The sequence below is a fragment of the Bombina bombina genome, chromosome 5 (assembly GCF_027579735.1).
Source record: "Bombina bombina isolate aBomBom1 chromosome 5, aBomBom1.pri, whole genome shotgun sequence".
NCBI classification, from domain to species: Eukaryota; Metazoa; Chordata; class Amphibia; order Anura; family Bombinatoridae; genus Bombina; species Bombina bombina.
The window spans coordinates 931763651-931788490 of NC_069503.1; the positions used below are offsets into that span (position 1 = coordinate 931763651).

Below are 24840 nucleotides of genomic sequence, written 5' to 3' on the forward strand. Positions count from 1 at the left end.
TTGTCACAGGAGGTGGCAGAGAGGTGCCGGAAAATCACAGGTCTCTTATGAGGGGTTCTACCCTTCACTATGGGACAGGAGTTTAAGTAGCCCTTCAAGCTTCTCAGTTGAGGGCCTGGGTGAATGTTAGAGTCCAGAGATGCAGAGGGAACTTCCCTTTGCGACACCATCCCGACTCATATTAACAGCTCCTATAGCAATCAGCGTTGACGAGTTTTGCAGATTGCGTTCTTCTCTCAAGTCCATGTCAGGAGTGCAGCTATCACCTGTCACACTTAAAGGGCCATGTTCCTGTTCCACGGCGTAGATTCTGGTAAGATTGTTTCATTTTTATATAATGATAACACAGAGGAGCTGTTTGGGGTGCCAGGATGGCACAGGGGAAGTGGTCTCACTTAGAGGCTCTTCTTCCGATAAATATTCTGGAGCTTTGAGCGATCTTCAATGCTCTGAAGGCGTGGCCTCATCTGGGGGACTTCAGCTTTATCAGGTTCCAGACGGACAATATTACCTCAATGGCTTACATCAACCACCAGGGGGGCACGAGGAGCATAAGGGAGGTGTCTCCGATCCTGTAGTGGGCAGAGACCCACAATTGTTCGCTCTCTGTGATCCACATCCCGGGTGTAGACAACTGGGAAGCGGATTTTCTCAGCAGGCAGACTTTTCAACTGGGGGAATGGTCTCTTCACCCCGAAGTGTTTTCGAGATCTGTCTCAGATAGGGGAGGCCAGAGATCGATCTCATGGCATCAAGGTTGAATTGAAAGCTTCTCCGATATGGATCAAGGTCAAAGGACCCCCAGGCAGAGCTCATAGACGCATTGGCGATGCCTTGGGGGTTCGGTCTAGTATACATATTTCCTCCGTTACCGCTTCTTCCTTGTGTAGTGGCTCGTATAATGCAGGAGAGAGCATCCTCCATTCTGATTGCTCCTTCATGGCCGAGGAGGACGTGGTTTGCGGATCTGGTGGGGATGTCATCCTCTCTGCCGTGGAAGTTACCCTGTCGCAGGGATCTACTGGAACAGGGTCCTTTTCAACATCAAAATCTCGATTCTCTGAGGCTGACTGCATGGAGATTGAACGTTTAGTCTTGGCAAAAAGTTTTTTTTCTGAAAATGTGATTGACACTCTAGTTCAGGCAAGAAAGTCGGTCACTCAACGCATCTATCATTAGGTGTGGAGGACTTACTTGTCCTGGTGTGAGAGTCATGGCTACCCTTGGCACAGGGTGAGGATATCCAGGATTTTGTCTTTTCTCCAAGAGGATTTGGAGAAGGGTCTCATCGCTAGTTCCCTAAAAGTACAAATTTCGACTTTATCAGTTCTGTTGCACAGGAGACTCACTTATCTCCCTAACATCTAATCTTTTGTTCAGGCTCTGTCTCGAATCAGGCCTGTTTTTAGGCAGACTGCTCCCCCTTGGAGCTTAAACTTGGTACTTAGGGTCTTGCAGAAGGTTCTGTTTGAATCTATGCATTCTCCTGACATAAAAATTCTCTCATGGAAGGTTCTCTTTCTGTTGGCCATTGCTTCGGCACGCAGAGTTTCTGAGCTGGTGGCCTTGCAATATGAGCCCCCTTATCTGGTGTTTCATGCGGATAAGGCTGTTCATCGCACAGGCTTGGGGTTTATCCCCAAGGTGGTGTCTTAACTGTAACATCAATAAGGAGATAGTTGTTCCTTCTTTATGTCCTAACCCTTCTTCTCCTAAGGAGAGGTTACTTCATAATCTGGGCGTGGTTCGTGCTTTGAAATTCTATCTTCAGGCCACAAAGGATTTCAGACAATCTAAGTCTCTTTTTGTCGTGTATTCAGGGAAGCGCAGGGGTCAGAGGGCTTCTGCTACTTCTTTGTCTTTTTGTCTGAGGAGCTTGATCCGTTTGGCCTATGAGACAGCGGGACATAAGCCTCCCCAGAGGATTATGGCTCATTCCACTAGAGGGGTAGCTTTATCTTGGGCCTTCAAAAAAGGCTTCTATGGAGCAGATTTGCAAGGCGGCTACCTGGTCCTCCTTGCATACCTTCACTAAGTTTTACAAATTTGACGTTTTTGCTTTGTTTTTGGGAGAAAGGTTCTACAGGCTGTGGTGCCATCAGAGTAGGGGTCTGCCTTTTACCCTCCGGGTTTCATTCAGTGTCCTCTAAGAGCTTGGGTATATTTTTCCCACAAGTAATGAATGAAGCCGTGGACTCTCCTCCCCTTTAGATGGAAAACATAAATTTTGCGCACCTGATAATTTATTTTCCATCATGGGGAGGAGAGTCCACGGCCTCCGCCCGTATCTTCGATGGGCGGACCTAAATTTAATATATTCTTCTGGCACCATTTATACCCTAATATTTCTCCTACTGTTCCTCGTTCCCTCTGCAGAATGACTGGGGGATGAGGGGAGTGGGGGAGGTATTTAAGCCTTTGGCTGGGGTGTCTTTGCATCCTCCTGGTGGCCAAGTTCTTAATTCCCACAAGTAATGAATGAAGCTATAGACTCTCCTCCCCACGATGGAAATAAAATTATCAGGTAAGCATAATTTATGTTTTTGTCAATTGATAAAAATACTCTATTAACATTTTTATTTTTTAAAGCATTCTTAATATACAACATTTTTCACACCTGTATAAAACTTTTGCACAGTACTGTGGTATATATACACTCAGTGCCAGCGTGCAATATTAAACAATAAATAAAAGCACTGGTTCTTCATATAGCAAAAATGTTTATTTGCAAAAACTGCTTAGAAAAACGGTAACATTTCGGAGCTAACCAGCTTCTTCCTCAGACCAATCCTAAACGAACTAATACCACAATTATATACTATAAAACAGTGACTTCATCCAATCACCAATTAAAACCAGTATTCCTTTAAAAAAATACATAATCCAAACCTAATTATAAAATCAAACTTTTATTCTCAATGTTTGATTCGTAATGGCGCCTTCTAAATACTATATAAAAGCGCTGCACATTACTACTATAATCCATATTCAGGGAATGTAATACTGTGCAGTTAGTATTGTGCAGGCATCACTAGCCGATTATGGCATAATCATTCAATATATGGCTCTGCATAATGTTACCCTGTATATTTTTTATTCAGAGCATCTAGACTACATTATTTGCAATAATTACTCTTCAGGCTTTACTAGCCAATGCTGCACAGGCATCACTAGCCAATTACCTGAAATCAAAACTTGGTAACACAGACATAGTTACAGAACATAAAGCAATTACAAAGGATATTGTTCATCAAGGATTACAAATGAGTTCAAGGATCCCAGGAGAGTAATCAGGATTACAAATTATCATGATTACAAATAAGTACAAAGATCACAGGAAAATAAGCAGTATATTTTTAAAAAAATATTATAATCTTATAAACTTTATCAACAACAATTAAATATTTACCCCAGGGATATACACATAACGGGGCAAATGTAATACATGTAGAGACTGGAAGGGCTACTCATAAATATATAAAAGTGGTCTACCCACCGACCATTCTCTATCCCCCATCCCGCATCATTGCTGAAAAGGGTGAGGAGAATATTCAATCATTGACCACAATCTCCCTCACCACCTCTTGTGTGTGGTTTAAGACTGCACATATGCCATCATATCCAAACGAGCGAGGTTACTATGTCAACAGTGAGAGCAGTGTTAAATGTGTTATTACATCACTACTTTTAGAGGTAACTGAAAGATATTTAGATTTTTTTCCAAAGGCAGGGAGAGTCCACAACTTAATTCATTACTGTTGGGAATATCAACACCTGGCCACCAGGAGGAGGCAAAGACACCCCAGCCAAAGGCTATAAATATCCCTCCCACTTCCCCTTCCCCACCGTCATTCTTTGCCTTTCGTCACAATAGGAGGATGGCAGAGAAGTGTAAAAAGAAAATTTTAGTCCATTAATGGGCACTTTCCCTTCAATTGTGGGCTGTGGTGTCGGAGTAACCATGTAATCCTCTCAGTGAGAGCTGTTGTGAAAGCTGGCTCTAGATGTCGCAGGGAACGTTCTCTGACCACTATCTAGATTTAAAGCTATCACCTCCTGGGAAATCAGTGTTACCGTTTTACACTGTTTTCTCCTTCTCTTCAGGTCCCTGTCAGATGTGTTTGGTGAGACTGTCAGAAATTGAGACGCTGTGCCTGCTCCACAGCTTTGATACCGGAGGGTAAGTCCTTTATATTACTTGAGGGAGTATGCCTAGTAGGGCTGCAAATTCCCTGAGGTTATGGGGACATTCAAGTAAACAGTTCACTGTGTGATACTTTTATTTCTCTTCCGGATATGGGAACATTTAATACCTTTTATAATAGAAGGTTATTTTATTGAGCAGTTGGGGCCAAGCTATGTGTGTTTCTTTGTTCCTTGCCAACCGGAGCACGTGTGTAAGTTTTTTTTTGGGCTCATACGGAACGCAGATAGAATGCAGGACAGTTTGGGGAAGAGTTCCCACTGGGGCCATTATACCGCTACGCAGCTAATATTCTTCTTCGCGTGTTTTTTCTTCTAGCTGGAGGCAGTCTCTAGATGCGCACCATGTGACAAGGGCGTAGTTTTTTGCTGAGGCTGGATGGAAGTTTGCTCCTGGGTAGCGATCAGCATACAGAGTTCGCAGCAGGCATTGGAAAAGATCCAACTTCATTCCGGTCACCCCTATATAGCTAGGAGGTGGTAAGTACCTCAGCCAAGGCTGAGGGTAGGGGTGCTACACTAAAGTTAAAATTTATTTTTGTTGCACTAACGATATTGAGACCTTAAACCCGCTACGAAGGATACTGATATTAACCCCTCAGAGGGTTCTGTTTCAGCGATCAGTGTAACAAATGCATGTTTATATTGTGAGGATACTATGGTTTGCCCGCCTGCACAATTTTGTTCTGTCTGCTTATGTTCTGTGTTAAAGGCCAAGAAGGTGTCTAAATCTGGTTTATCCCCTGGTATTTTTATGCGCTTTGAGCCTTCTACCTCTCAGGACTCCATTGTCCATAAGATGCCTATTCTTCATCTGCAGTCCCCCTTTAACCCTATGATATAGACAGTGCCCCGTGGCACAACTTTATCTCCGGCTGGATGTAATATTTTGGCAGCAGATTTTTCTTCACAGCTTCAATCTGCAGTATCAGCTGCATTAAACGCCTTGCCTATCTCTGGGAAACGTAAGAGAAAGTTTAAGCATAGTTCCACTGTCTTGGGGGTTAACTCCTCTATTTAGTCTGAGTTGACTAGTTTGTCTCACCTTTCTGAGGATGATCTAACCTCGGTTGCACCTGAAGAAGATCTTTCGGAGTCAGAGGTATCTGAAATTAAACCTCCTACTCCTGAGGAACCAACTTTTAGGTTTAAGTTTGAACACCTTCACTTTTTTCTAAAGGAAGTATTGTCTACCCTTGAGGTTCCGGATGCTAAGCTTCCTGAGGAACCTATTATCCATAACATAGATAGGGTCTGAAACCTTCCCGGTACCAGTGCGAATGGCAAAAATTATTTCTAGAGAATGGGAAAAGATTGGAACTCCTTTCTCCCCTTCTTCTACCTTTTAAGAAGATGTTTCCGGTCCCTGAATCACATTTAGAGTTATGGAACTCTATCCCTAAAGTAGACAGGGCCATTTCTACTCTCGCCAAGCATACTACTATCCCTCTAGAGGATAGCTTCTCTTTTAGAGATCCCATGGATAGGAAGTTGAAAGCTATCTCAGAAAGATGTTTTAACATATGTGTATCTTATTTCAGCCAGTGGCCGCTGTTGCAGCAGTCGCAGGTGCTGCCACCTACTGGTGTGATTCATTATCAGAACTAATTTAAGTCGAATCCCCCATGGAGGATATACAGGACAGAATTAAGGCTCTCAAGATAGCTAACTCCTTTATTTGTGATGCTAATATGCAAATTGTCCGTCTGAATGCTAAGGCTTCAAGTTTTCAAAGGGAAGATTTTGTTCGGGCCAGGCCTATTCTCCATCATCTTCACTGTTACAGGAGGAAAATGAGCTTTCATTCCCCAGGATAAGTAGTCGAGAACTAAGCGTCGTCAATCTCCAATTTTCTTTCCTTTCGCTCAGACAAACCTCAGCGGACTCAGTCCTCCTCCAAGCCTGAACAGTCCAAGAGTACTTGGAAGCCCAACCACTCCTGGAACAATTCCAAACAGGTCAAGAAGACTACAGATAACAAATCTGCATGAAGTGCCAGCCCCCGAACTGGGACCAGATCCAGTAGGGGGCAGACTGTCTTTTTTCATAGAGGCTAGGGTCCAAGACGTTCAGGATCCCTGGGTGTAATATCCCTTTAAAATGGGTCCTCCCTTTTTCACTCACCAGCCTATTTAACCTCACTTCCCCCTAGTAACTTTGCTTGATTATTCTGGTCATATTGCCTACAGCTGGAATACCTCTGAGCACTACTCTGAATTGTGGATCCTCAAGCTAAATTTTCATTTTGTACTCTGTCAGACACGGTCTCTGTCGTCTTTCCTTGTGTAATTACTACAGTGCCTTTTCCTACCTGTCCGTGAAGCTGCTTTTTCCGGAAGTCTTTGCTAATCCATTATCCTCAGGACACAGGTTGCCTCTCACAAATCCTCTCTCCCTGGCTACGATATCCCTACGGATTTCCCTGTACTCGACTGCAGCACAAAGCCTTCCAGCCTTAACTGCTTAAGAAACCGCAAGTACTTTTTACCTCTGATACCGGTAACAAGCTGATACATTGTTTCCTTCTGTTATACCATTAACCACCTGTTTGTTGTAAGTATCAAGTTAACTGCAAGTACTTTGTTACCTTTTTCTTTTTGCTGCATTTACTACCATCCGCCTGTAATGCTGAGCATAGCCTCTTTTTCAACTTATCCTCTATAAAGCATTCTGCAGGTTTCTACGAGTACTAATTACCCTGGACATTATACAATCTTAAATCTTATACTCAGATTCATTACTCTCTGTATAAGAATAATACTTTTCTGTATTAATTGCTGAATGTTGATTATCCCAAATTCTGTTTCAGTCTTATTTTGGGTCCTAGCATACTTTAGCTACAAACCAAACATTTTGTTTATTCATAGGATTACTTTACCATATTCCTTTAAATCTGACACTGGGTATTAGACGTTGTTTTTCCAGGGTTACAAGAGAGGGTTTAAATCTCATCCCCCAAGGGGCAGGTTTCTTCTCTCAAGATTATCTACAAGACCAGAGAAAAGAGCAGCCTTTTTAGACTGCGTTTGAGATCTCCTCTCCTTGAGAGTAATCGTCCTGGTGCCCTCATCAGAAAGGGGTCAGGGGTTTTACTCAAACCTCTTTGTAGTTCCCAAGGGAACTTATCTCCCTATTCTAAAATGTCTCAACAGGTTTCTCAGGTTCCCCTCCTTCAAAATCAAGACTATCAGGTCCATCCTTCCCTTGATCCATGAAGGGCAGTTCATGACCACAATCGACTTAAAGGATGCATACCTTCATGTCCTGATCCACAAGGATCATTTTCAGTTTCTGAGGTTCGGATTCCTGGACCAACACTTCCAGTTCATAGCCTTGCTATTTGGCTTAGCTACTGCTCCCAGAATTTTCACAAAGGTTTTGGGAGCTCTTCTAGCTGTGGCCAGGTCTCAGGGTATCGCTGTAGCCCCGTACCTGGATGATATCTTGGTGCAAGCGCCATCTTTTCCTTTATCAAGATATCAGACGGAGTCCCTTCTCTTTCTTCTCCGAACTCACGGATGGAAGATAAATCTAGAAAAGAGTTCCCTGTTTCCGAGTACCAGGGTGGTTTTTTCTCTGAACTATCATAGACTCATTGTCCATAAAGATCTTTATGACAGATCAGAGACACTCCAAGCTGGTGGCAGCATGCCTATCCCTTCAGACCACGCTAAATCCTTCTGTGGCTCAGTGCATGGAGGTAATTGGTTTCATGGTGTCCTCCATGGACATTATTCCTTTTGCTCAATTCCATCTCAGACCTCTACAACTATGCATGTTGAGGCAGTGGAACGGAGATTACACAAACCTGTTTCAACAAATTGGTCTGGACAATCTAACGAGAGACTCTCTCTCTTGGTGGCTCTCTCCAGATCACCTGGCCCTAGACACATGCTTCTTGAGACCATCCTGGGAGATTGTGACTATGGATGCCAGCCTCTCAGGCTGGGGTCCCAAGAGGGCTCAGGGGACGTGGTCTCGAGAAGAATCAGCTCTTCCGATCAATATCTTGGAGCTTCGGGTGATTTACAATGCTCTAAGGGCATGGCCCCTGCTCTGTTCTGCCCAGTATATAAGATTCCAATCAGACAATATGACCTTGGTGGCTTACATCAACCACCAGGGAGGAACAAGAAGTTCCCTAGCAATGATAGAGGTGTTTCAAATTCTTCAATGGGCGGAATATCACAACTTCCCAGTGGTCTTCTATCCGCGATTCACATCCCGGGGGTGGACAACTGGGAAGCAGACTTCCTCACTAGACAATCCTTTCAATCGGGGGAGTGGGCGCTCCAACCTGAAGTGTTCTCAGAGATAACTCTCAGATGGGGGGGGGTTCCAGAGATAGACCTCATGGCTTCTTGTCACAACTCCAAGCTACCCAGATACGGGTCGAGAATTGGTAGACGCATTAGCGGTTCCATGGAGGTTCAATCTCATATCTTTTTCCTCCATTGGCCCTTCTTCCTCGAATAGTGGTACTTATAGCTCCATTGTGGCCACAAAGGACTTGGTTTGCGGATCTAATAAGAATGTCCTCCTCCCCTCCGTGGAGGTTACCTTGTCTGACTCAGGGTTCGTTCCTACATCAAAATCTCAATTCTCTGAGACTGACTGCGTTTAAAATGAACGTTTAGTCTTATACAAGAAAGGTTTTTCGGATAGTGTGATAAACACTTAAACCAGGCTCGCAAGCCGGTCTTTCACCGTATTTACCACAATGTATGCCGTTGTTTACCTTCATTGGTGTGAGGAACGCAGTCTTCCATGGCACAAGGTGAAGGGCACCCGGATTCTATCCTTTCTCCAAGATGGTTTGGAAAAGGGTCTATCCGCCAGTTCTCTGAAGGGTCAGATCTCAGCCCTGTCGGTCTTACTGCCCTGTCGGTCTTACTGCACATCTTCCTGATGTGCAGTCCTTTGTTCAGGCTCTGGCTAGAATCAGGCCTGTGTTTAAACCTGTTGCTCCTCCTTGGAGCCTCAACCTTGTTCTTCATGTTTTGCAGCAGGCTCCTTTTGAGCCTATGCATTCTGTTGATCTTAAGCTTCTATCCTGGAAGGTTTTGTTTTTGTTGGCTATCACCTCAGCTTGCAAAGTCTCTGAGATTTCTGCTTTACAGTGTGATCCGCCTTACCTTATTTTCCATGCTGATAAGGCGGATTTACGTACTAAGTTAGGTTTCCTACCTAAGGTAGTCTCGAATCGCAACATCAATCAGGAGATTGTTGTTCCTTCCCTTTGTCCTAATCCTTCTTCCTCGAAGGAACATTTGCTCCACAATCTAGATGTTGTAAGTGCCTTAAAATTCTATCTTCAGACTACTAAGGATTTCAGGCAATCCTTGTTTGTGTTGTACTCTGGTAAGCGCAGGGGACAGAAGGCCACTGCGACTTCATTATCTTTCTGGCTGAGAAGTATCATCCGTTTGGCATATGAGAAGGCTGGACAACAGCCTCCTGAGAGGATAACGGCTCATTCCACTAGAGCAGTTTCTTCTTCTTGGCATTTTAAGAACAAAGCTTCTATGGATCAGATTTGTAATGCGGCTACCTGGTCTTCCTTAAATTCTTTTTCAAAGTTCTATAAATTTGATGTTTTTACTTCTGTGGAGGCAGCTTTTGGGGGAAAAGTGTCACAGGCTGTGGTGCCCTCAGATTAGGGCCTGCCTTTTCTTTTTTGCCCTCCCGTTTTATCATTCAGTGTCCTCTAGAGCTTGGGTATTGGTTCCCAACAGTAATGAATGAAGTTGTGGACTCTCCCTGCCTTTGGAAAGAAAACAAAATGTATGCTTACCTGATAAGATTTCTTTCCTGGCAGGGAGAGTCCACAACCCCGTCTGTAATATTTTTTAGGCGGCTTCCCTGTTTTTTTTCTTCTTCTGGCACCTCTATACCCTAATATTTCTCCTGCTTTTCCTTGTTCCCTTGGCCGAATGACTTGGGGGATAGGGGAAGTGAGAGGGATATTTATAGCCTTTGGCTGGGGTGTCTTTGCCTCCTCCTGGTGGCCAGGATTTGATATTCCCAACAGTAATGAACAAAGTTGTAGACTCTCCCTGCCAGAAAAGAAAGGAATTTATCTGGTAAGCATTATTTTTTTCATAGATTTTGAGGAGTCAGTATAATGTTGGTATTAGTGGATTTAGAGTATGTATAGAATCAAATCCATTGCGTTAACCTCAGACCATTTGTGCTTTCCAATCCTGAACCAGTGACCAGAAGCTATGTGCACTTATAAATTAATATAACAGTGCTGGTAGCCAGAAGCAGAGTGCCAGGAAAATTGTTTTACTGCCAAATTGGTCACTAGTGATATAGATTCACCACCTATGGTTTAGAATGTGTGAGAATAAATAAGTAACAATAATGTATCACACAACCTATGGGAACCTAGTGGGTCCCTATGTTAAAAGACGTAAGAGAGAATAACAATAGTAGTAAAATTAACAATGCAACTGCTGGAGCAAAGATCTCATGCACCATCTCATATATCCCATAGACTGCTTGCTTTCAATGGACATGAAACCCACACTTCTTCTTCTGTTACTCATAGAGTGCACACTATTTTTTTAAAATAGTTTTCAGTTTACTTTTTTATCAAATTTGCTTTGTTCTCATGGTATTTATTGTTAGAGTATACCTAGGTAGTCACTGTGCACGTGTCTGGAGAACTACATGGCAGGAAATACTGCTGCTATCTAGTGCTCTTGCAAATCTATAATATTGTTAAAAGTATTCCTACAAAATTGCTGCTATATAGTGCTCCAGATACGTGCACACTAATGAGCCTAAGTACCTTTTCAACAAAGTATACCAAGAGAACTTTGACAGTAGAAGTAAGCTGGACACTTTTAAAATGGTATCTTCTGTCTAAATCATGAAAGAAGAAAAATGTGTTGCATGTCCCTTTAATGCACTCTATTTGACGCATTTATTTTAGTCATTTCCATATCCCTTTAACTGTATATATCAGCATTAGTAATTTGCAGAGCACGAGGGCCCTTTAAACACACTTTTTTTTGTGTAAGGCTAAGATGTGTAACTTGTAGTTCAATCAAGTGAGCAGAAAAGTCCCAGCAAGTAATACAATTTTCAGTCACAGTAAAATGCTAATATAAACCGTACTGTAAACCAAAAATGGGAAATGAAAATGATGCATTTAAATAATTGCTAAAGATCACAGGCATAACTTTCAAGGTAGGAGTCAGGGAGATTAGAATAGGTTTAGGGGTTAATACCTTTATTTAGTGGCGGCGATGTCGGGGAATGGCGGAATAGGGGTTAATAACTTTAATATAGTGGCGGCGATGTTGGGGTGCGGCGGAATAGGGGTTAATAACTTTTATATAGTGGCGGCAGATTAGGGGTTAATAACTTTATTTAGGTGATGGCAATATCAGGAGTGGCAGATTAGGGGTTAATAACTTTATTTAGGTGGCGGCGCTATCGGGAGTGACAGATTAGGGGTTAATAACTGTAGGTAGTTGGCGGCGATGTTGGGGCGGCAGATTAGGGGTGTTTAGACTCTGGGTTTATTTTAAGGTGTTAGGTTTAAACTTAACTTTTATTTTCCCCATAAACATCAATGGGGCTGAGTTACGGAGCTTTTTATTCCGCGATCGCAGGTGTTAGGCTTTTTTCTGTCCCGCTCTCCCCATTGATGTCTGTGGGGGAAGCGTGCACGAGCACGTCAAAACAGTGCTTGTATTTTGTGCGGTATGGAGCTCAACGCAACCATATCGCCCGCACAAGCCGGCTGTTTGAAAACTTGTATAGGCTGCGCTATAGGGGGTTAAATAACGCAACTTTTGTTGCGTTCGTTAATTTCCCTATAGCGAGCATAACTCGTAATCTAGCTAACTGTTATTAATGAAAAACTTCACACGAAATATTGCAACAGTGCTAAATTGGGAGTGTCTAAGTACGTTTTTTAAAAGGTTTTATACTGGATTTTTATAGCAGTATCTGTGAATCTTATTCTTTATATTAGTGTCTATTACATGCAGTTAAATTAAAATTGGTGTTTATTGCCCCTTTAACAACAAATATTGCTTTACAATAAAGTACATTAGTAGTTATTTACTACAAACTCATAGAGTAATCTCTGCTGTTTCTCTCTCTCTCTCTCTCTCTCTCTCTCTCTCTCTCTCTCTCTCTTTCTCTCTCTCTTTCTCTCTCTCTTTCGTGTTGTGATGTTTTGGCATCCCTTCAAAAAGTTATGGGAACAAAGGAACAGTGTGTTAAAATAAAGGGACGTTTGTTCACCCTATTCTATTTTCACATTTTTTGTTATTCTCTTGGTGTCCTTTGTTGAAGAGTAAGCATAGTTTAGGAGTGTGTGTGTGTCATTTGCAATTGTGCATACAAGCATTGTTTCAAAACACTGCTGCCAGCTGGCTAAAGACACCTAAGATTAACTTTTATGAATGAATGCCAAGAGATCTAAGCACAATTAATAATTTAAGTAAATTGGAAGTTGTTTAAAATCTCATGATTTACCAATTCATTTAGGATTAATTTTGACTTTACTGTCCATTTAAACAGGCAACATCCTTAGGTTTAATATTTTGCCATCTAGTGGAGCATTTGGAGTATAGCATTCCTGTTTTTTTTATATAGGTGGCTATAGAGTGTTATTTTATACCTGTGACAACCTTCACATCAGTTGCATTTGATGGTATTATAACGACAATTGAACTGTTGCGGTATTATATATTTTCATCTCTATAAAATGCTAAGCACTATTGACCTTTATCATGTTCATATTTGCTAAGATATCAGTAATAAGCTAAGGAAAATTACTCTTTGGTAGTCACAAAAATGCTAGGTAACATACTACCACAGGTGGGGCTAGACCTTAATGGAGCAATCTAATGCAAAAATAAAATGCTGTAATTTAATTTGTTGTGTCCTTACTAAATATCGGGTGGATCTGTTGTTTGATAATTCTCTGCTGCTGATAAGCCATATTGCATGTTGACAAAGTCATAATCTGCCATTCTCATATTTTATTGGCAGCACTTTTTTTATTATTGTTTCAGCCTATACTTAAAGTGACAGTATACACTCATTTTCATATAACTGTATGTAATAGACCCTACTATAAAGAATAAGATGCACAGAAACTGATATAAAAATCCAGTATAAAACTGTTTAAAAACTTACTTAGAAGCTCTCAGTTTTGTTCTATTGAAAATGTAGCTGGAAATCCCATTGCAAGTGGGGAATAAGATACTCCCCCCTCTCACCCTTCTTTTGCATATGAAAAGATCCTTTACACAAACAGGAGCAAGCTGGAGTAGGTAGCTGACGGTATTCTCATAAAACGTTGGGGCTTGGTTAGGAGTCTGAAAATCAGAGCAATATTATTTAAAAATAAGGAAAACTATACATTTTGAGTGTATAATGTCCCTTTAACATGTGCCAGTCCTGTTTTTGTGATCATAATTCAAATTCTCAATAATAAACTACACATTTACTTGCCATTTTTCGCTTATTGAATTTTGCACATTTCAACTTAACGAGTACCGAGTAATATGTTTTTTAATTAAATAATGGTTTTGCATATGTATAAGTATAATAAGTCTAAAACTGAGCGCATTACCTAAGATGTTTAATAGCTTTACTTGTGTTTTAATGCGCAATGGAATAAAGTCTTACTTATGATGATTATTACACCAACACAAAACTAAGCTCCCATTAGTAGCAGACTGAGACCAACCAGGGCCCTAGGGCAAAAATTTGTGAGCATAAGCAGCACAGCACTCTGGGCGCCCCCCTTGATGACACCACAGATGAGCCCCCCATTACATGCTGGGCCCTTGGTCCAGGTCCTATTTGCTCGACTGCTCAGTCCACCCCTGGCTCCTATTTGAGCAGTGTCAGTGTCTCATGTTGCATACAGTTTGATAGCTTTGAGTATTAATATCATGCACTGAAGACCAAAGGTAAACCCGGCTGCTGTAACAACCCACAAAGTTTAAGTAAACATTAGGTAAAGTCCAGCTCGGGAGATGCAACACACAGCAGCCCCTGGGCTAGAGACAGCCAATTAGAGCAACAGACACATGTAGTCGCCAGTTACTGGCCATGTCCTACACTGAATAGGCAATGTGTTGTGGCTGCCAAGCGGGTTTTAGCTATGTGTTTATAGGGACAGTAAACACCTTGCGATTACAAGACATTTCTTTTGTGTTGCTATAGAATAACATATCAGCCAAGCCGTAAAGTTTTTTTTAAAACAAATTAACATCCTTTTTACTGCAATTAGTTTTCAATAGCCCAGCTCCACCCTCCATTTAGCTTATTTGGAAGAGCCAATCTGGGCTTTAGTCCACAGACAACAAGGTTAGCCCTGGCTATAATGTTAGTATGGAGTGCATCGTTCTGCAGTTGTTATCTCATGAAGCCAATTAGTGAAAGATGTTTAGCAGAATTAGTCTCCAGAAGTCAGCAGGATGCAGTTTAAATTCTGGGAATTAGAAATTGCTCAATTTTGAGAGCTACATTATGTGATGAGGAGGCAAAATAAACAATCAAAATATATTGCACAAGTTGTTTCATTAAAGGGATATGAAACCCATAATTTTTCTTCCATAATTCAGATAGAGCACGCCATTTTAAGAAACTTTCTAATTTACTCCTATTATCAATTTTTCTTTATTCTCTTGGTATCTTTATTTGAAAAAGTAGGACTGTAAGTTTAGGAGCCGGCCCATTATTTGTTTTTTAGCACCTGGGTAGCACTTGCTGATTGGTGGCTAATTGTAGTCCATGGCAACAACATATATATATATATATATATATATATATATATATATATATATATATATATATATATACATACAGTATATATATATATATATATATATATATATATATATACATATATATATATATATATAAAATCAGTTGTACCGAATATAAGGGCAAGTAAACTGCAATCATTTTAGCTTTGTAATTTCGTGGAGAGGTGTGATGACACACTCATATTATGTTTAACATGGTATCCTACTTGGTTGTGACTATTTAAGATGATACATCATCTTCTTGTGTGAGATGTAAACTGATTTCAGGAACAGAGGTATTTTTTTTAAGATACTTCCAACATCATATCTGTCTATTTGACTCTGCACTAAGTTTAATAAGCAGTAAGTTTACTCTGAAAATATTTCTAGTTTTTCTATCTGGAAAAATGAACAGTTAAAAAAAGGTAAGTGCACACTATATTTATATTTGGAGAAGCACTCATAATTGTGGGATATTTCAGAACTACAGGACATTTCGCATGTTTAAAATACTATCGATTAAGGCATAGGGTTGCCAGCTGTCTAATATTTTATAAAACAGTTCAGTTTTTTAACTTATATATATATTTTTTTTATACATAAAGGTATTGGTATGCTGTTTACTATGGATATCAAGCGACATTATCTACTGCCAAAAGAAAAAGTGATGACGGTGTTAACAAAAAAGCAGTATATGTTATGACAGACTTGAGTATGCTGAGATGCTTTAAGACCTACCTCGAGAGCACACCGCAGCTTATTCTTCAGCTTTACATTCTAATGGAGCATGGACAGATAAGTCTAATTCAATGTAAGTACAATATATTTCTTCATAATAATAGGGGTGTAGTCAACTGCTTATTTACACATTTCTCAATTAAATCATATTATATTATATTACTTTAATAACTTTCTGCAGCTTGTATATGGGAGTCAAGAGGCTTGGTTGGGCAGTGCAGATGAATGGTTGGGCATTTTTTTTTGCAGGTTTGTAAACTCAGGGCATTAATAGAAAAGGTACACTAGCAATAGATCTCCTATTCTGAGATGGTTTGGAGAACTATTGTATCACTGTGGTGAAAAGCAATATATATGCTAGAAGGTATTTCTTTACCTCTTGTATTTTGATTTAATATATTTAGGGCCGGATTACAAGTGGAGCGGTATTTAATGCTCCAGCGCTAACTCTGCTAGAAGTACGTTTTTTGCGAGCGTCAGGAATCACTCGCAGGTTTGGCTCAAGTCATTGTGCTGCCTGGGTCCGACAACAAAATGACGCTTCCCTCCTTCAATGCTGCCTCTCTGCATACCTCCTAACATTTGAAAGAGCCAAAAGGGACACTTCTCTGGCTGTCTCAGTGGGACAGACCTCTGAATTCGGGAATGTCCCACATAAAATCAGGACAGTTGGGAGGTATCTAATATCACCTCGGATTTCTTGCTGCTCCAATTTCCCAGCCAGTACTTTCCAGTATTTATTTTTTGTTTAAATGTTTTTAATCTCATTTTACACAAACTACCAGTAATAGCTGAATTATTTTATGTAATGTGAAACATGCAAACGTTTATGTAGATGAGACATTTGCTTTTAGGAATAAGCTAAGGGAATACTTACATTTTATTTTACAATCATAGACATTACCTCTCAGACAAAATACATAGACTCACACTCACAGGCAACTGACACAAAGACACAAAATCACTGTCACACGGAGAACAGATCAGAAGTGAGACACATATCTTAGCTGAAGCTAAACAGGAGCTGATTGGCTCTGTGTGCTGCACTGTTTAGAGGAGTAAATAAAGAAAGCAGGCAGCGTAGCACACAGAGCTGAACCAGCCCACCTGCATGGAAATACTGTATAGTTGCTGGCTGCTTCTTATCACATGCATGAACTGTGTGCAACTGCTCTAGTGTTACAGTAACTTGTAAACTATGCAGCTGCAGTAGTGTGACTGCACCGCTCCTCTCAAATGCTGCTTTAGTCCCACGGTCAGTACACAGTTCAGTATATACTTTTTCCTGCCTAGGATCCCTGTTTGCCTTTTAAATGGCCCTGATTTAAAGTCACTGCCATTGCGCTACTGCTGTTGCACACAGCACGATTAGGGTGTGCCAGGGAATACTTGGCACACTCTGTGCGCACGCCTATGGCCAACTTGCAAAATGACAGCTGATATAATGCCATTCACACACAAACTCACCAACAGAAACAAAAACCAAACAAACACACTGACATACAAACACATAAGTTACTGGCACAGACTCACAGACATGAAAACACCCTAACAGAAAGAAGCATTCAGACCTATATCCCATACTATCTCTGTTTTAGTGTATTTATTTTAGCGACATACTATATTTACACTCTCTAAATAGTAGCCGTATCTGACGGCTGGTCATAGTAAACAACATTTCAGGGAGTTTCTAACCCAGTTAACTATAACACTGGTGGATCAGTGACGGCTGGTGAATTTTGAAACTGGTGGGGCACTAGAACCCGCCCCTTGAAAAAGCCCCACCCCCAGATGACTCCACCCAAATTGTTTTTTAACCCATAAAAGCTATGTATGCTAGTGTATATATATATATATATATACAGTATCTCACAAAAGTGAGTACACCCCTCATATTTGTGTAAAAATGTTATTATATCTTTTCATGTGACAACACTGAAGAAATGACACTTTGCTACAATGTAAAGTAGTGAGTGTACAGCCTGTATAACAGTGTAAATGTGCTGTCCCTTCAAAATAACTCAAACACAGCCATTAATTTCTAAACCGTTGGCACTAGTTAGTGTTACAAGATCTCAGGTATGAATGGGGAGAAGGTGTGTTAAATTTGGTGTTATCGCTCTCACACTCTCATACTGGTCACTGGAAGTTCAACATGGCACCTCATGGCAAAGAACTCTCTGAGGATCTGAAAAAAAGAATTGTTGATCTACATAAAGATGGCCTAGGCTATAAGAAGATTGCCAAGACCCTGAAACTGAGCTGCAGCATAGTGGGCAAGACCATACAGCGGTTTCACAGGACAGGTTCCACTCAGAAGTGCACGTGCTTGAGTGCACGTGCTCAGCGTCATATCCAGAGGTTGTCTTTGGGAAATAGATGCATTGCTGCAGAGTTGAACGGGTGGGGGGTCAGCCGGTCAGTGCTCAGACCATACGCAGCACACTGCATCAAATTGGTCTGCATGGTTGTCGTCCCAGAAGGAAGCCTCTTCTAAAGATGATGCACAAGAAAGTTTACTGAAGACAAGCAGACTAAGGACATGGATTACTGGAACCATGTTCTGTAGTCCGATGAGACCAAGATAAACTTATTTGGTTCAGATGGTGTCAAGCGTGTGTGGCGGCAACCAGATGAGGAGTACAAAGACAAGTGTGTCTTGCCTACAGTCAAGCATGGTAATGGGAGTGTCATGGTCTGGACCTGCATGAGTGCTGCCGGCACTGGGGAGCTACAGTTCATTGAGGGATCCATGAATGCCAACATGTACTGTGACATACTGAAGCAGAGCATGATCCCCTCTCTTCGAAGACTGGGCTGTAGGGCAGTATTCCAACATGATAACGACCCCAAACACACCTCCAAGATGATCACTGTGTTGCTAAAGAAGCTGAGGGTAAAGGCGATGGATTGGCCAAGCATGTCTCCAGACCTAAACCCTATTGAGCATCTGTGGGGCATCCTCAAATGGAATGTGGGGGAGCGCAAGGTCTCTAACATCCACCAGCTTCGTGATGTTGTCATGGAGGACTGGAAGAGGACTACAGTAGCAACCTGTGAAGCTCTGGTGAACTCCATGCCCAAGAGGGTTAAGGCAGTGCTGGAAAATAATGGTGGCCACACAAAATATTGACACTTTGGGCCCAATTTGGACATTTCCACTTAGGGGTGTACTCACTTTTGTTGCCAATGGTTTATACATTAATGGCTGTGTGTTGAGTTATTTTGAGGGGACAGCAAATTTACACTGTTATACAATTGTTTTTGCAAAGTGTGTGCACACACACACACACACACATATATATATACAGTATATATATATATATATATATATATATATATATAGAGAGAGAGAGGGTTAGGTCTAAAATTAGGGTTTGGTGTCATGTTAGGTATAGGGTTAGCAGTGGCGGCTGGTGAATTATGAAAATGGAGGTGCACTTGGCCCCACCCCTGGTCACACCCCTTGAAATAAGACCCCTCCCCTCAGATGGCTCTCTCTCTCTATATATATATAGATAGATAGATAGCCCAGGTACAGCAACTCCACCCTTTTCAATTGTATAATCACAATTTAAAAAAAACAACAAGCAAGGCATTTTAAATATGCACAGTATATATAAAATAAAGAACCAATAACTGAAGAAGCCTCTGGGTTCAACATTCTTTTGACTTTTGACAACATCATAGATTTATACAAAGCTTGAGGTTAGTGAAATCACAGACTTAATTAACACAATCCCAAACAGTTCAACATACGCAGAAGACAAAGTTGAAGAAAGACTTTGAGGTTGAGCGCTCCTCAACAAGCTACTTTTCATCTGGTGTCATTCAATATTTAATGCACTGAGCTTGTAAGGCTATACTAGTTCTGTGTTCCCTTTCTCTGCAAGAACATTCATTTTCACAGTTCACAGTATCTAATGCCAGGAAAAAAGCCACAGATAACTTATAAGTAGAATTATCAGTTAATTTGTTAAAGCGATTCCAATACCTAATAGTCTGTCAAGTAGTGTTCCTTACGGCCGGGTAGTTCCGACGCTTACACCATGATTCGAGCAGCTGCAGTGCTACACTGACTCCGTCTCGAGTAGTCCAGCCAGAGCCTCAGCCGACATGGTCACACGGCTGCTGCCCCCCGGCCTCCCTCAGCCTCCCTCAGCCACCCTGAGCTCACCGTTGTGCGCCTTCACACTGTTCACAGACTCAGTCAGACTCAGTCTCTTCTCTGCGGCTGCCACTCGAGGAGTTGAGCCCGGTCGCAATGGCGACCTTTGCATTACATCACCATTAGTTAGTTCCACTTCCGCCCTGAAGCCCACGATGCTCCTCCTCCGGCTCCCACACACACACAGCTCTTAGTGTGCGAATGTCACATGACATCTGGCTCTCGCACACTAAGAGCTCTGAGATTAGGAAAGCTATGGGCTGGCCTGTAGGTGGCGCTGCAGTCAATGCCTATACTTCTATCTATCGCACTGCACAGCATGTGCGATAGATAGAAGTATTAGGCAAAAGCCCATTCCACTTCAGCCTAAAGAATTAAAAACTGAAATTTTAATGGTTTTTATGTCAAAACTGCAGTGGAGCCTGGAGGCTTTTTTTATTTAGTTAGCAAATAAAGTTTAAAAATGTAATTCGTTTTTTTAATTTCTAATTTTTTTTTTTTATTTCTCACTCTTTTTTGGGGGGTTCACGTGCTCAAGTTCTCCTATAGAGGAGCCTCCACTGAGGGTTAGGGCTAGTTTGATACAGGAATCGATATTTATTTCTGTCTTTTTGGTCAAGCGCACATTTAATGGGCATAAGCGGTATTGAGATATTTGAACTACTCAAAACTGTCAAATTCTTATGCTCTTATGATATAGAGTATTGATCCATGCAAGAAATGTTTGCAGGTGTTTAATTAATATATTATTTAAATCTTTTACCAATATACAAACACAATATTGCTGTCTTATACTATTGGGTTGGCGCATGTTATTGTATCGATAATCTTTGCAACAATAGATATACATAGACTAAATGTTGTCTGATACAATTTGTGCAAATTTTGTAATACACAGCTCATAACCCCTTTTGACCTTAAAGGCATAGACCACATAGTATGATTATCACAGGTGTTGCTTAAACAACAATTAAGGTTCTCTAAAGATTACTACAGTTGGTAATATTTGTAAATAAGAAAAGCCCAAAAAATATTGAAACTATTACTCTTACATGGAAGTGAATTATCTATATATTCACACGGTGTGTCTTTTGGATTATTCAAGAGATTTACACTATAAGGTACGAATATATACATCTTATTAGGTATTGTTCACAACAGGGCGGTGCTTTTCAGTAAAAAGCTTACAAATATATTAGACACCTCACGCCACTATTGCTTACAACAATCTGTTTACCCCCAAGGGTTAATTATTTGTATAAACACAGATGTTATATGTATCACTTGGGAGTAACAAATTAATATTGAACAGGTGCATTCTAGACAATTTCACTATCTGAGCAAGTTTTAAACGTATATGTGTGTGTGACTTGTAGCTGCCTGGATGAAGATTGTTCAAGTGGGACTTCAAAAAGTGTAAGTGGATCATCGGGGGTTAGTGTTAGTTTTTTTTTTAAGGTTTTTTTGGGTGTTTTTTTTTCTTTAGATTAGGGTTTAGGTAGCAAAAGAGCTAAATGCCCTTTTGAGGGCTATTGGTAGTTTATTGTAGGCTAGGTTTTTTTTTTTTATTTTGGATGAGCTTTTTTATTTTTATAGGGCTATTAGAATAGGTGTAATTTTTTTTGGATAATTTCGTTTGTTATTTGTTGTAATTTAGTGCTTGTTATTTTTTGTAATTTAGTCTTTTTTATTTTTTGTAATTAGATACTTTGTAAGTAGTGTTAGGATTTTTTTAATGTGTAGTTTAGTTTTATTTAATTGGTAGTTAGTTAATTTTAGTTTAATAATTATATTAGTTTAATTGTTAGTTTAAACTTAGTTCCTTTAATTTGACAGGTAAATTTTAATTTAATTTAAGATAGGAAAATTGTAATTTTAATATAAAGTTAGGGGGTCGTTAGGTTTAGGGGTTACTAGTTTATTGCGATGTGGGGGGCTTCGGTTTAGGGGTTAATAGTTTACTTTAGTATATTTCGTTGTGGGGGGCTTGCGGTTTAGGGCTTAATAGGTTTATTATAGTGGCGGTGGTGTAGGACTTTGTTACAGAAGCATTAGTTATTTTGTTGTGAAGAGCTTATTTCCCAGCAGCAATGCCTGAACCAGCAAGCCAGCGCCTAAGAAGGGCTCCAAGAAAACCGTAACAAGTATAATTTCATAAAGAGTTAACTCTTTTTTTTGTTCAGCTTTTAGAAACTATTGTCTAATCACCTCTGGAGCCAGACTGCTAATTGATAAGATGAACTTGTAAACTTGTTATCTTAAGTACTGTAATCCTATTGTGGCCTGTCAAAGGACAGTGCTCTCTATCTAAATGTGTGATGGGGGATTTTGTGCTTCCCCCCTCTCCCCCTGGGAGTGCCCTGTGTGCATGTAACCTTAATAAAAAGCAGGCTGGGCATCCCAGTCCTGAGTTCTTGTTTGACCCTCAATCGCAGCGTTGACTCGTTTTTGTGGGCAGAAGGGTATCCTAGCTGTACTGCAGCTAAGGGAGATTATTCTATATTTGCGAGACTCATATAGAATACTATGGAAAGCAGCTTCTCCCCTCTTTAGCAATAGGGATCCAGGCTACTAAGCGGTCCATCTCTCAGCGAGACTAAGGGTAACCGTAACATTTGGCGGCAGCGGCGGGATTTTCCTGGATTTCCTAGGAGAGGTACAGAACGGATGGAGAGCGCTTACGAAAAATTGAAGCGTACAACCCTAAAAGATTTACTTGAAAGCAGAGGGGGGTACGCCAGCAACCGGCCGAGGAGAGAGCTGATCGCAGAATTGACCGAACTGGATCAGAGCTTCACAATGGCGGAAACACCGACCACGATTAGTGACGAAAAAACCAGGATTGTTCGAGAAAGGCTCTCATTATACGGGCCGAACCCCTCCATGGAATTGGTACAGCAGTTGATGGCGGAGGCGGACGAGGATATACGAGAGACTCGAGCCCACGAACTCAACCTAGCGAACGCACACCGCAATGCTGAAGCCCCGCAGGTAATCATCCCTGTCGAAAATGCTGGGAGGCCCAAGATACCCTATGCGGCATTTCGACCCTTCCTAGAGAGCGAGACAGGGATTGATGAATATTTGGCGGACTTCGAAAGGCAATGTGCCCTGCACCAGATTCCCAACAGAGAGTGGCCCACGATATTGTCTGGGAAACTATCCGGGCGAGCCCTGGAAGCCTTTCGTACTCTGGGTGCTGAGGAAGTGACACAGTATGAGCTAGTTAAGGAGACACTGTTGCGACGGTACGCTGTAACTCCGGACACGTATCGCCGACAGTTTCGGGGCACGGAAAAGAAGCCTAACGATACCCATATGGAATGGGCGCACCGAATGCGGAGAGCGGCAAATCACTGGCTGAGCGAAAGTAAAGCGGTGACTGGGGAGGAAATTTTACAATTGTTTCTCTTAGAACATTTTTATAATGGCATGGAACAGCAAGGGAAGGAATGGCTGCGAGACAGGCGGCCTTCTACCTTAGAAGAAGCAGCCAAATTGGCCGATGAACATTATGACTCCCGTCTTCACGAACCCATGAACTACCGAGCTCCAGCACGGGTCGAACCCAGAGAGGTTTACCGTGCACCCCCTCGTGCTGAATTCCGAGCCCCGGTGCCCACAGGGCCCGTCCGACACTCAGGACCACCCAATAACAGCTCTGAGCGTCCCAGACCGACTTGCCACCGATGCAAGCAACCAGGGCATTTCATGGCTAGCTGCCCCCTTAATACGCACCAGACACCCAGGAATTACAATTACCCCTCTGGGTCCTATCGTCCGGCCCGGGCCCTCTGTGTTAACCAAGAGGCCCCTATGGAGGGATATGTGGGGCCGCTTCACGAGGCAGACCCTGTATATGCTGCCTCAGATAACCGCCAGCACCATCGGCAGAGGGTATGGCTCGAGGGGCGATCTACCGAGGGATTGCGAGACACAGGGGCTACTATCACGCTGGTACAGAGTCATTTGGTGCCAGAGCACAAGCGATCCGGACAGACTGTGGCCATTAGAGTGGCGGGGGGGGATGTGTACAAAATTCCAACAGCTAAAGTGCATCTTGATTGGGGAGCGGGAAAGGGGGCTGTGAACGTGGGCCTAATGGATAATTTACCTGCCGAAGTACTACTGGGCAACGATTTGGGCCCCATGACTTCTGCCTATGCTCCAGTATGCAACAACGAGGCGGACCCAGTGACTACACGGGCCCAAGCCCGGACGGAGCGAGAGCTCTCACCAGTGCGGGAGACACAGGTAAGACCTACCCCGACCTTGCCTGACAGGTTAGGCCCCATACCCTGGGACACCCCAGATGCTTTCGAGGCAGAGTCTAAGACTGACCCGACCTTACAAAAGTACCGGGAACGAGCAGAGACCGGAGGGGGCGGGGCAGATAACGAAACATTCTTATGGGAAAAAGGGAAACTATACCGCTGGACAGAGAAAAGGGGACAGCGTAGGCGACAGCTGGTAGTGCCCCACAAATACCGTCAAGAAATCCTCAAAATAGGCCACGACATCCCCTTAGCAGGCCACCTAGCCGTTACCCGTACCCTACACCGCATTACTCACACGTTCTTTTGGCCAGGGGTGCACGCTGACGTTAGAACTTACTGTAACACCTGCGATGTGTGTCAACGAGTAGGAAGGCGAGGCGATCACCCTAAAGCCCAGCTAGTAAATATGCCCATTGTAGAGGAACCCTTCAGCCGGGTTGCTATTGACCTAGTGGGACCACTGGCTACCCCTAGTCCCTCCGGTAAGCGATACATTCTTACCGTAGTGGACTACGCTACCAGGTACCCAGAGGCTGTCGCCCTATCCAACATACAAGCGGATACGGTAGCGAATGCACTAGTACAGGTGTTCTCCCGGGTAGGATTTCCAAAAGAAATCCTATCCGACCGAGGCACCCAATTTACGGCTGAATTGACCCAACAACTC

The 24840-nt window shown here is 42.0% G+C and overlaps 1 protein-coding gene across 2 annotated transcripts in view; it reads left to right on the forward strand.

Annotated features, from left to right (window-relative positions):
* Positions 1-24840, forward strand: part of XKR9 (XK related 9) — a 157694-nt gene that overhangs the window by 96839 nt on the left and 36015 nt on the right. For both annotated transcript variants that reach the window (XM_053715115.1, XM_053715116.1), the window contains exon 3: positions 15596-15801. In XM_053715115.1, coding sequence (XP_053571090.1) covers positions 15596-15801 — 206 coding nt within the window. The remainder of the gene's footprint in view (positions 1-15595; positions 15802-24840) is intronic.